General features: G+C 39.6%; 1 protein-coding gene across 1 annotated transcript in view; it reads left to right on the forward strand.

Annotated features, from left to right (window-relative positions):
- The window catches only part of LPGAT1 (lysophosphatidylglycerol acyltransferase 1), a 63,801-nt gene that overhangs the window by 49,258 nt on the left and 3,116 nt on the right, over positions 1-11,427 (forward strand). The window contains exon 6 of the mRNA XM_009888297.1: positions 9,245-9,351. Within this exon, the coding sequence (XP_009886599.1) occupies positions 9,245-9,351 (107 nt within the window). The remainder of the gene's footprint in view (positions 1-9,244; positions 9,352-11,427) is intronic.

Consider the following 11,427-nt stretch of genomic DNA (forward strand, 5'->3'; position numbering starts at 1 on the left):
TAAACTACTAAAGAGAGAAGTTGCACTTTGCTTTTGGTTTGCAGTTAATTACAAGTCTGAAATCTCTGGAAATAATTTAACACTCTTCCTATGACAAATAAGTTGATCACATTTTATCCCAAAATGGCATTGCTTTGTCTTGATTCCCTTTTGCTGATTTGGGGAGCTTTTAGACTTTTACAGTAAGCTTTCAGATATCCTTGTGTGGATCCTCTGGGTGGTAGTTTAACTGGGACTGACCTTCTCCAGCATCACTGCTGTGTCAGTGTTGTGTGGTGCAGAGTACAGGCTGCTCGCCGGCGCTCCTTTCCACAGCCATGTTAAAATCTGTCCCTGCTTTTTATAGAAATCTGCCTTCAAGTTTTTCCAAAGGTGAACATACTTACACTCTAATTTATGTAAGATATCATAATATCTATTGTGCTTTATTCAGGTCACCTTAGTTCTCTCTCAGATCTCTGGGATAATTGCAAGTTGAATGTATTTAGAATTTTGCTAAAGAGTATTTCCAAAAATACTTCCTTTAAAAAAGAAAGTTAATTCAACTTAACTACCTGCTTCTAAACCTGGTTTTGAGCACAAGCCTAAAGATGATGTAACCTTCCTTGCATCAAACTTGAATGATACAGTTTCTGTAGTACTACAGTTCTAAGAAAAATATTAGAAATCATTTATTGTTGCGTGTAGGTTTGTTGTTTTCTTCCAGAGGGTCCAAATCACTGGTTTAGACAGGGGCAAGCCTCTCTATTTGAGATTTATTTATTTATTTATTTATTTAAAATAACCTCTAGTTGTTGTGGCTGACCCTGTAAAAACATTTGAGGTATGCCCCAATGGAAGCTAATGCAGCGGCATGTCTCTGAAGGCTGAGCGCTGGATGTAATACCTCTGAAATGACAACTGAGTGTCTTGGTTTTAACTGGACCTTTGGCTAGCTTTCCAGTCCTGGTAATTCTTAAATTGGCACATCAAATTTAGGCACGTGTGCTCTGGACTGTAAGGGTTTTAGTTGGATGCAGGGTAGCAATTTTTAAAGATGCATTTAACAAAGTACCCTGGCTCTGACAGCGGGCGGTAGCAGCAAAGGCGCAGGAAGGCGGCCCGTGTGCCATCCCTCCGCACATAAACACGCAGTGGCTGTAACATGTTCTGAGCAGGCATCACATCTCAATCGCTCTTTTGGTAGGTGCTGATGGACCTGGCCTTCATGAACTTGTCTAATACCGTTTTTAATCTGCATGTACTTCGACTTCCACAATTTCCCATGGCACAACGTGTAACTATTCTTGAGCGTGGCAGCCAGGACCACTTCCTTTTTGCTTGTGTTAAGTTCTCTGCCTGGTGCCTTCAGTGGGTGCTCCGTTTCCTCCCATGTCCTGCCAGTAGTGCATGAATCATTCCTCAGTGATGTTCTCTGTGGCCTGTCATTTTATAGTGCTTTCTTACATCCTGCCTTAGCTGTCCCTGTCCCCCTCCCAGCCCGACAAGTCTTCGTCTATTTCCTTACACAAAAGTCTTTCCCTGATTATCTCGTTACTTTTGTCTGTGCCTTTTCTGGTTCTGCTATAACTAGGTTGTGAGTGGACTGACATCCTGAATTCCCCATTGTGACTTCAGGATCACTTACCAGAGTAATAATCGCTAATCTTAGAGGCTGTGGCAGTGTATGTGTAGCTGCTGGTGCTTTTTCCTTCCCCAGTGTTCATTGCCTTGTATTTACTGGTATTTAATTTCATCTGCAACTACTGTCAGGTCCTTCTGCAACTCTTCTCTTTGACTACCCAGAATAATTTATACCAAAAAAGCCATACTGCTTTTGTATCCTTTTTTCCAGATTTAGCGTGTCATCTAGCTATGATATGCTAAGACCTTTTAATGTATCTGGAATTGGAGCTGAAGTTTGGAATGAATGTGGTGAATTTTCACCTTCAGTGTTTTTGACAATAACATTTATTTTTAGAAATTTTTGCGTGGCTTTAAAAATATTTTTCTGTTTTACATAAAGGATATATTTATCCATGGCAGGATTAGCAGAGAGTGACTGAAAAGTGTGTGTACATGAATTTACCCATGTTGCATCAACCTTTTCAATGCTTATACAGAAATTTTCCTGTTGGATTCCCTTCAGGGCATTACAGCAACTTTTTTTTCATTTTTTTATTTTTTCCCAGATCACCTGACTTTACTCATTAGGGTGTTTTTGGTTTGTTTTTTTAGCAGAATGTTGTAAAGTGATGGGCATCTTAAGGGTTTTGACAACTTTAAGTCGTGTATTGATGATTTGAACAAAGTTGATGGTACCACTGAAGAAGGTACCTGTGAAGATGGAGTATGTGCCTGGCAAACTGGGGGTGGCGGACAGGGAGGAGTAGGGAACACCTGTTTTCTCCCAGAGGGTTTCTGTTGTTAAAGAAAACCTTACAGCCCTACTATCACTTTATTGAACCTTCTCCAGGATTGGGAAGCTGGATAATTGAAGCCCAGTGGGCTGACATCAATTTCTTAGAGCTTATTTTTGAAATTATAGGTTTGGTCAGCAGAAAACTGTCTCTCAGGAGCTTTGCATGTGTGCCTCCTAGGTAGTGTCCTCACTTGTCTGAAAATACAATGTTGTCTTGAGCCCATTTCTCTGTCCGACCTTAATCGGGAGCAGTTCTGGAAAAACACCAAAACCTTTTATGCAAGTTAAACAGTGCATGCTACAGACAGCTGTACTTTGTGACCAGCGAGCTGATCCTTGCCGTGTCAGCCTCCTTCCTCTCATCCCTGGCACTTCTGTTTGGAAACGCAGAGCTACCTTTTAATGTGCTGAAAAGTGTCCTGGGAGGTTTCTGTGTGGTGTTGCTGCTTGAGAGCTGGTCAAGCCGCAGGGTGGAGGATGATACACCAGACCTGTGTAGCTCTAAGGCTTGACCAGGAAACCTGAAGTACTTCTTTAAGTTCATCTTCCATGTGGAGACCAAAACGTTACTGTAACAGAGCCATTAGAGTATTTGGGGTTGTCAGCTGGGAATGCCAGTGCATATTCAGCAGGTCACAAATTCAAGGTGGTTCCTCAGTAATTCATAATTTTGATAAAAATTGGGTATTAACTACTCTTCGTCCTTAACAGTGTAGGCAAGGATTAAATCAGTGACTGAGGTTTGGAAAGGCCTGTGCTATGTTGAGCTCTGAGATGTCCCTTGTAAAGTTGGTGCATTTCTTTAACACTTTGAAACAAACGCAGTTAGCAAAGGAGAACCCGAAGTAAAGTAGACTTCATCTTTAAAAGGATGGAAATGGCTCCCAAAGATAGAAAATGTCAGAGGTGTTTCTATTTTTCTGCATTTGACATAGATGTCCTCTGAAATTTTCATGAAATGTAGATCAAGTATGTCTGCATTGTTGTTATTCTCCCCTTTTCCTTCATTTAGTGTAATAAAATTTTGCTTGTTATTTGTAATTTGGAATGTCTTGGTGATTACATTTGAAATAAATTTTAAGGGTAATTTTTAAATAACTGGGGAGACAAAGTTCTGCATGAGTCTGTTTTAGTGTACTAGTTTCTCATCTATCGTTTCTTTTAACTGACTTACAGCAAAAAAAAAAATATAGTAAAAAAATCAAGCTCCTTTGGAAAAGGTAAAGAATAGTTTTGACCAGATGCCATCTTTACTGTATGAAAGGAGAATCTGGATTTAAACATGCTTTTCCCCTTTTAGAGTAGTCCAGAGTGAGGAATTGATGGTGAGCAGTGGGGAAAAAAGCAACATTTTCTGTGTTACTCAAACTGGAGCAGAGGAGACTGCAGAGCCTCTTTTGTTCTGGTCGCTCAGTCAGTCCTTTCTGCTGTTCCCTGTGGTCACAACCTGGCTCCTTCTGCCTCACGGTCTTTCAAATCTAGTGTTTTCCTTTTCTCGTAGCCTGTCCTTGTACTGCAGGATTATTTCTTTTTCATCCTACTTAGGGAGCAGCAAAGGAGCGTAGAGGACACAGCAACCAGCCTTATGTTTTCATTTTCAGGTGCTGTTCTAGCTGATGGAAATGGCAGAGAAGGATCAGTTTAATCCAGTAATATTTTTTGTTTGAAAGCTCAATTTTGATAATGAGTTGAGCTTTGCTTTTCAAACTGGAGTTTTTAGTACAAATGACATGTTTTTCAGAAGTTCATAATTAGGCTAAGCTGTGGCCTGATTTTCCTCAGGATGTCAAAAGAAACCTCCCTAGGAAAAAGGACAATTACCAAGTTTCAGATTCTTCAAAACAAAGGTGTGAGAACTTACCCTTTAACTATTGAGTAAATTTTTGACCCTGACAGACTTGTCTCAAAACTCACTGGAAAGTGCTGAAAAACCATTTGCTCTCTGAAAGATAATACTCAGGGAAAGTACCGAATTAACTTCTTCCAGGTCAAATGGTGCCAGGATTTTTGGGGGAAATTTCAACCCATCTGTTAAAGCGGTAAGCACCAAAAAAAAAAGGGGGGGGCTGGAAGGTGCCAGGCATCTCTAACTAGAGGCATTGCTGAGACCTGCCTTTCAGTGAATGTGTTGGAAAGGTTTGTTTCCTCTTCTCAGAATGGTTTAGCTTTATGCTTGGGTCATTTTGTGATGTGCGTTGCCCGTAAGCCCAGATTTACTGCACTTACACTCAACAGAAATAAGGTGAGTGGTTTGGTGTCTGTGTAGCAAGACCGCATACTGGCTACTATTCTCATCTCCCGCCATTTCCCCACAGTGAGTTGAGTTTTGGAATTATTTCTTTTTTTCTTACACCAGTCACTTCATTAGTGACTGACTTGGTGTTTGTCAGCTGGTCTCCGGGTTTCTCTAATAGTAAGATTTCCCACATGCTGCAGTTCTGTTGTCAAAACCCAAGAGTTAAAAATTGAAAAAAAACCGCAGTCAAGAATGGCATGGGGTTGGGGGTACTGCGTGTTAGCTTTCTGCTGGGGCGTGCCTTTGTATGACCATATCCCACTTTTACACTGTGTGACGGTGATTGTGGTGTAGAGGCCCTGAAGTCGGAGCCAGTCGTAGTCTCCGCCACCGCAGAGAATAGCTGCATTTATGCTGCATGAAAGTGCCATGCTATTTCCAGCTAACTCAGCTATCTTTGTGCCATAATGCGGATGAGTACGATGTCACCTTTCTTTCTCGTACTAGCTTTTGTACTGTGCTGCCATTGAAACAAGCTTTCAACTACTGCGGAAGTTCTTTTTTGTGTGTGTGTGTGTGTGTGTCTACGTTAATACAGATTTATTGAAGTGAACGAGACTCCTAGCTATAAATAAGATGGAATACATTGTGGTTGCTGAATGAGTTTTACAGAAATGTGTATGAAGGGCATCCAGTTAGGCTATGTATTTTAATATGCTTTTTTACACAAGTAACTTATGTTTGGTCATGCCTGAGATCTACCAACAACCTCTGTCGTGCCGTTTATTTCTAAAAGTTGTTGAAACAGCAAATAATAGTATGATTTAGAAAGAGTAGGTGGTAATAAAGAACTTTAAATTCAGGGTAGGACAGATGGTAAATGGCAGTTAGTATTTAAAGGTGGTATCTGTGAACTTTAGAATTTTAATACACAATCAAGAGGTGGTTTCTCCAATAAAGACCATTTAAAAGAGATTAAATGTTTCTGAAAATGCTGTATTTCTGAAAATTCTTTGGTATCTTTTGAGAAATGGCTTATCAGTAGGTAAGTCTCCCCAATTTCTTATGTATGCCAACATGTCTTTGGCAGTTACATCTCCTTTTATTAAAATCCTTTCTTCTTTCCTGGACTGTCATTCTTGCTAAGGTGTCCAGGTTTAGGACATAGATTCACATTTTTGTAGTGGTTTAAGAAAATTGCTGTCCCTCAGTCAGCTATGTGGAGTGTCCCATAGCCGTTGTCACCTCACAGCTGCAGATAGGTAACCTCCAGCTAGAAGGTAATGCTTCATTACTGAGACAGCTTTGCAGACTCCCATCGGGGTACATCTTCGCTTCCACCACCACTTTTAACTTCTCAGGGTGCAGCCCGTGGTGGCACTGCTTTTACTGAAGTTTAGCCTCTTCCCCACTTCCCCTTGATGATAGCAAAGCAGCTGTTCCCTTGAGGAGAAAGGAAAGGAGGTATTTCCATTCTGCTTGAATTTTCTGGTCAAGTTATCCAGTGCTATTAAATTCCTTGTTTGCCACACCAGGAACAATGACGCTCTTATTTTCATGCAAGGAGAGGTTAGTTTTGTCCAGAAGCTAGAAAGATTGAAGTGCCCAAGAGAATCTAGAAGCTTCAGATGTTACATGTTGACATTGTTCCTTGTCAGGACAGTTCTGTGTTGTGATAACATTTCATTTTCCTGATAAGATCAGCACACTGTTCACTTTTAGTGGTGTTCCTGATGCTGGGTACCCAAAGGTGGGGTAGAGCCAAGATGATGCTTATGCTGTGACCACACTGACAACTGTTTACATATCTCATTGAAAAGAAGAAACTATTTCCTGTATCTTCTAACGCGAGACCTGGCAGACCTCCCAGCTGATGGTTGGGCATGATCCTGCTCCAGTCAGGATACTGCTTTCCGCCCTTGTTTTGGATGGTCTGTCTGGAGAGTTTTGTAACATTAGACTTTCCTGAACCCAATCTCCTTAAAGAGGGTGTTCTTTTAAAAGACAGATGCCAGCTGAGCCATCTGATGGGCTGAGAACGATGATATGGGCAGCATGTTTAGTATAAATACAGGGAGGTCTAGCTTCACCTTATCTAGGACAGGAAGGGCTTGTTTCCAGAGTTTAAGGATTTTTTTTTAAATTTCATCTCTAATTTAGCTCAGTCATTAATAAGAATGTTTCCCTTGTAAAAATAACTCTGGATAATCTAAAAGCGTGTTTGAAGATGCATCTAAATATGCTAGCACTTTTGACTGCCAGTGTAGCATTATTGGAAAACCGGCTGTTTTCCACTCTGCATTAATATTCATTCAAACTAGGTGTAACGGTGATTGCTTCTTAGACTTTTCAGAAGCGGAGTTTATATCCAGAGAGTTGAGTATTCTGGTGCTGTATTGATTCATACAAGAGCCTGGATGGATACAGGCAGGAAAGTGGTGTGCTGCATTCCATTAGTCTCTCACAATATTGGTATCACTTATGCTACTTTGCTACTCCATTAAAGTGGCAGCTCATAAATTGTTTCTAATGAGTATCTTGTAAGATTCTGTGATAATGTTTTCAGACTAGAAGGTACATTCTTGGAAAAATACCAGGCTTAACTAGGTTATTGAGCTGTAGAGTTGTTACCCATTAGGTAACTGAGAAGTGGAGGTGAAGAATATCTGCAGCTTACAATGGAAACTATATGAAGCCCGGTAATCCTACGCTTCTGTCCTGAGCCCACACACGCGCTCTGTTAGTTCTGAACCATCTTCAAACTTGCGTAAGCAAACATCTGTCCTGCGGAAATACACTGTGAAACACAATATCCCGTTGCTGAGTCCTTTTATCTCTTCACAGCAGAGAGGCAGAAGAGAGTAAAAATAGTGCTTGGCAACTGGGTTGTGTTTGGGGACAGAGAGTAAGTCTTTCTTAGTGTTATACACTCAACAAAAATGGTCCTTTCTCTGTGGGTGTGTTTTTTATTTGCCTCTACGTGGTTTAATTTTAATCCCCTCTATAACGTCTGGGCTTCAAGATAAAATAGTTCTTTATTACCTGTCTTTGTCATTGTCCTTAATATGCATGCTGAGGACTTGAGCTATTTACTGGACCAGCAACTATTTCATAATATTTGTCTTTGGTCAAAAACTTCTCTTCAAACTGTATTTTGCCTGAGATAACAGTTGCTAATTTCTGGTTACTGAGACTGGCTTTACTATAGCACAGAGAACTCCGCAGTGTGAGAAGGATGCAGGTAGAATTGCTACAAAGGCTACAGAAATATCTGAGTTCATGTTGATGCCATAGTTGGAAAAGAAAATTGTTCATCTCCTTATATTGAAGTTATCTCTGTATACCGAAGCACTGTTATTTTTAATTCACTCATTAGAACAATGCTTTGCTGCTTTTGTCCTCCACGTACAGCTTATTTTTCCATGTGTCAAACTGAAAGGAGGTACAAATGAATTGGCAACAAAGCAAGCAAAGATGTTGAAAACAGTAACAGCAACAAAAGCATTCTGCAGAAGCGTCATATTTCTGTAGTCTGACATTCCCATATCTGTTCAGACACTTCCCGCATGATCGTGGTGTTACTTCAAATTCGTTTCAGTATTGTCATTCAGGACTGTCTTTAAAAAGAAATGAAAAATCCACTGATGAAAAGTAGAAGTGTGGCAGAGGTGACAGAGTAAATGGGAGCTCACCTGAAAAGAGAAACTGACAGTGCGGGTCTTGCATTTCAGAGTACGATTTTTTCAGGCTGGCCTGATACACACATCTCTTCTGCGTTGGCCTCCCAGTGAAACACAGCAGATGTATAAGTTCTTGTATGTACCAAAAGGCACTTAGGGTCTACTGAGGAGATTTCACAGTTACTGCAAGACTTGAAATTCTATTTAGAAAAAAATCCAGTGAGGTACGGTGGGTTATTTGGGGGTTTCTGTATGTATGTATCTCAGTGAGTTCTGCCCTGGATATCTGATTTTCGAAGCAGACCTTCTTCCATTGGGGTTTTTAAATAGAGCATCAATATATTTGAGCACACTTACTTACATGGTCAGTTTCCAGTGTAAAACCTGCTTTAGAAATTTCAGGCATCCTTTGAAGAGCACGGAGGACTTGTTTTCTGGGATACAGGAGAGCTGTTGGTGCTTAGTGATGTCATTAGGTGGCTTCTGCCTGTTGAAGAACTGTTTCTTCAAAACTGGATGAACCTTCTCAGTCTTTTATTTCTTTCTGTTTCAGCGCGTGAACTTCATTGCTTTTTGGTTCGTATTTTTTTAAGGATAGTAATACAGCGTGGTGGTATTCTATTAAAAAAAACCAAAACAAACAACAACTTAATAGCTTTTATCAAATGCTGTACTACAGCATCTGACAGAAGCTAATGCTGCCTGTGTCTTCTGGGTGCATCTGGCTGGGAACCTGGCACATACCGGGTTTGTATCCTTAATACCTGTGTGACCTGTGAATCGGAGAGAGAATGAACCATGCAGTTAGTTTTATACCAAACTCTTGTTCTTCATGTTTTGGGGTGGGCTAGGGCAGAAGGGAAGAGTTTTGTTCTTCACATAGAGAATGTATTTTCTGGGTTGAATTTGTGTTTGTTTCTTTGGTAGGATTTTTCCAGTTAAAGATGTACCTGCAGAGCCTGAAGCTCTTACACACTGGCTATATCAACGATTCATTGAGAAGGAGGATCTCTTGACGCATTTCTATGAAACAGGTAGGATGGTACCTAGCAAAGAGAACGGTCCTTTTCTTAGAAGGATCTCAAAATAATTTAAGAACATGTGTACATTCTTCACCCACAATACAGTAGGTATAATTATTAATACTAAAATAAGACTCTTATGTGAGGCAGGTTATTTTATCTGCTTTGTGTGGTTATTCAGCAAGTTCCTCTGGTGTTTGTACCATTAAAGAAAACTGATGTAAGTCGTATGCAGGTCTAATCCAGAACCATAGTCCTCTTCTGTTTCCTGTTAAGATGAACAGAAGGATGCTATGATTGGAAGGATCTGTAGGAATTACATAGCATAAAGTCTCTGGAAGTCCTGATGGGCAGCCCTGCGCTGCCAGTACTGGCCTCCTTGCAGCGAGGTACTGCGGATCCCTTCCATCATAACATATTTTCAGTGTTAATGGACCAGGGGAATCTAAATAAACTTAAGGCATTGATAACACTATTGAAGCGATACTGGCAAACACGTGATTTAAAATATTAGGTAAATACGTTGAAACTATAGCTGGAGCAGTGTTTCCCCAAGGCTCTTTTTTTCCCATCCAGTTGATACTGTAGTGTGTCGTCTGCCCTCCAGCAGGTGTGTGTGTGGCTGTGTGTGTTCAGAATATTAAACAGAGGAATTCATCATAGAAAAAAAAAAAAGAAAATCCAGAGAGGAAAAAATAGAGTTTTCTTTAGACACAGAGGAAAGGAAGGTTATAAAACACAGACTGAGTGGGAAGGCTCCAGATGAAATAGTGTAACTTGTCTCTGAAGAAAAATAATCTCTTCATTAGGAAGTAGCACAGTTGTTTAGGGGGGCAAATATTCAGTCTCTTCAATCAACTGAGTTTAATATTCCAGAGTGACTATGTTAAATAAAGATGCTACTTCTATTAGATGATTTATGGCAAAGACTGATTTAATTCAGTTTTGAGTGCTTAATTTATCAATGGTAGTGCTTAAAAAGATTAACAGAACTCTTTAACAACCCAGAGTTGTATTTTGCTTTATGAAATACTGCTGTCACTCATCTGTCATTGATGGCAAAAGTCCGACCCTGCTATATAAATTGCATCCAAATGCATAGATTGGACTTTATTAGACAAATAAATTTGTGAACCTGTTTAAAACTACAAGTGTCATCAATAGGAGGTAAGGAATTCTTGTTATTGAGACATGATTTCACATACAACATTAAAATAAATCATACCCAAAAAACCTAGCTAGACTAGAATTTCAGAGAGTATAATGAATATAATCAGATTTATTCATTGAAATGCACTTCCAAAATAGGATAATTGGTTATAATTTGCCAGTGTAATCAGTATGAATTAATAAGACATGTTTTAAATGTAAATGCTATGACATAGTACCTTATTAGGCATAAATTAGCGTATTTTAAAGTTACTACTATTTATGCCAGTTGAGGACTTGCTTGCGTTGCTTTTGTTGGCTTACTGCAAAAGTGCTGTTACAGTTTTTGGAAACCCCCTGGAAAAGTCCTGAGGCCTAATGTGAGGGGAATCCCTGAGGCTGCTGGAGAGCCGCTTTGTATTGATGTGTTACATTGTCTCAAGTTGGGGTGGTTTTAAGACTTGGGGCTGTTTCAGCATTTTGATTTTTTTTTTTTTTTTTTTTTTTTAAATACAGGCTGCTTAGGAACTTGTCTCAGCTCCTAAAGCTTACTTCTTAAAACTGGAGTAACATTTAAAGCTACATGGAACTTTGAAAGTTTGTATTGACAATGTAATTGGTAGGAATACATTCTTTTGGCATATATTTATTTGGGAAGAGGAAGAAACAAAGCCTAAAACACCTTTTTCCTTTTTTGCTGTATTCCTAAGTGTTCAGAAGTTTAATGGATCTGCTGAAAAACTGTAATATTAGACTACTTTAAAAAAGTACCTGCCTCAAATTTGCATACAAAACTGTCCCATCCTTTCTTGCAGGTGCATTTTACACATTTCATTTATAAAATTAAAACTATTTACAGTTAATATATGTACGTGTAAGCAACACAAAGACTCCTATTTTAGCAGCTAGTGGAAAGCTTGTATTGGCAAGTTCATGATT

The sequence above is a fragment of the Charadrius vociferus genome, unplaced genomic scaffold (genome assembly GCF_000708025.1).
Source record: "Charadrius vociferus isolate BGI_N301 unplaced genomic scaffold, ASM70802v2 scaffold340, whole genome shotgun sequence".
Lineage (NCBI taxonomy): Eukaryota > Metazoa > Chordata > Aves > Charadriiformes > Charadriidae > Charadrius > Charadrius vociferus.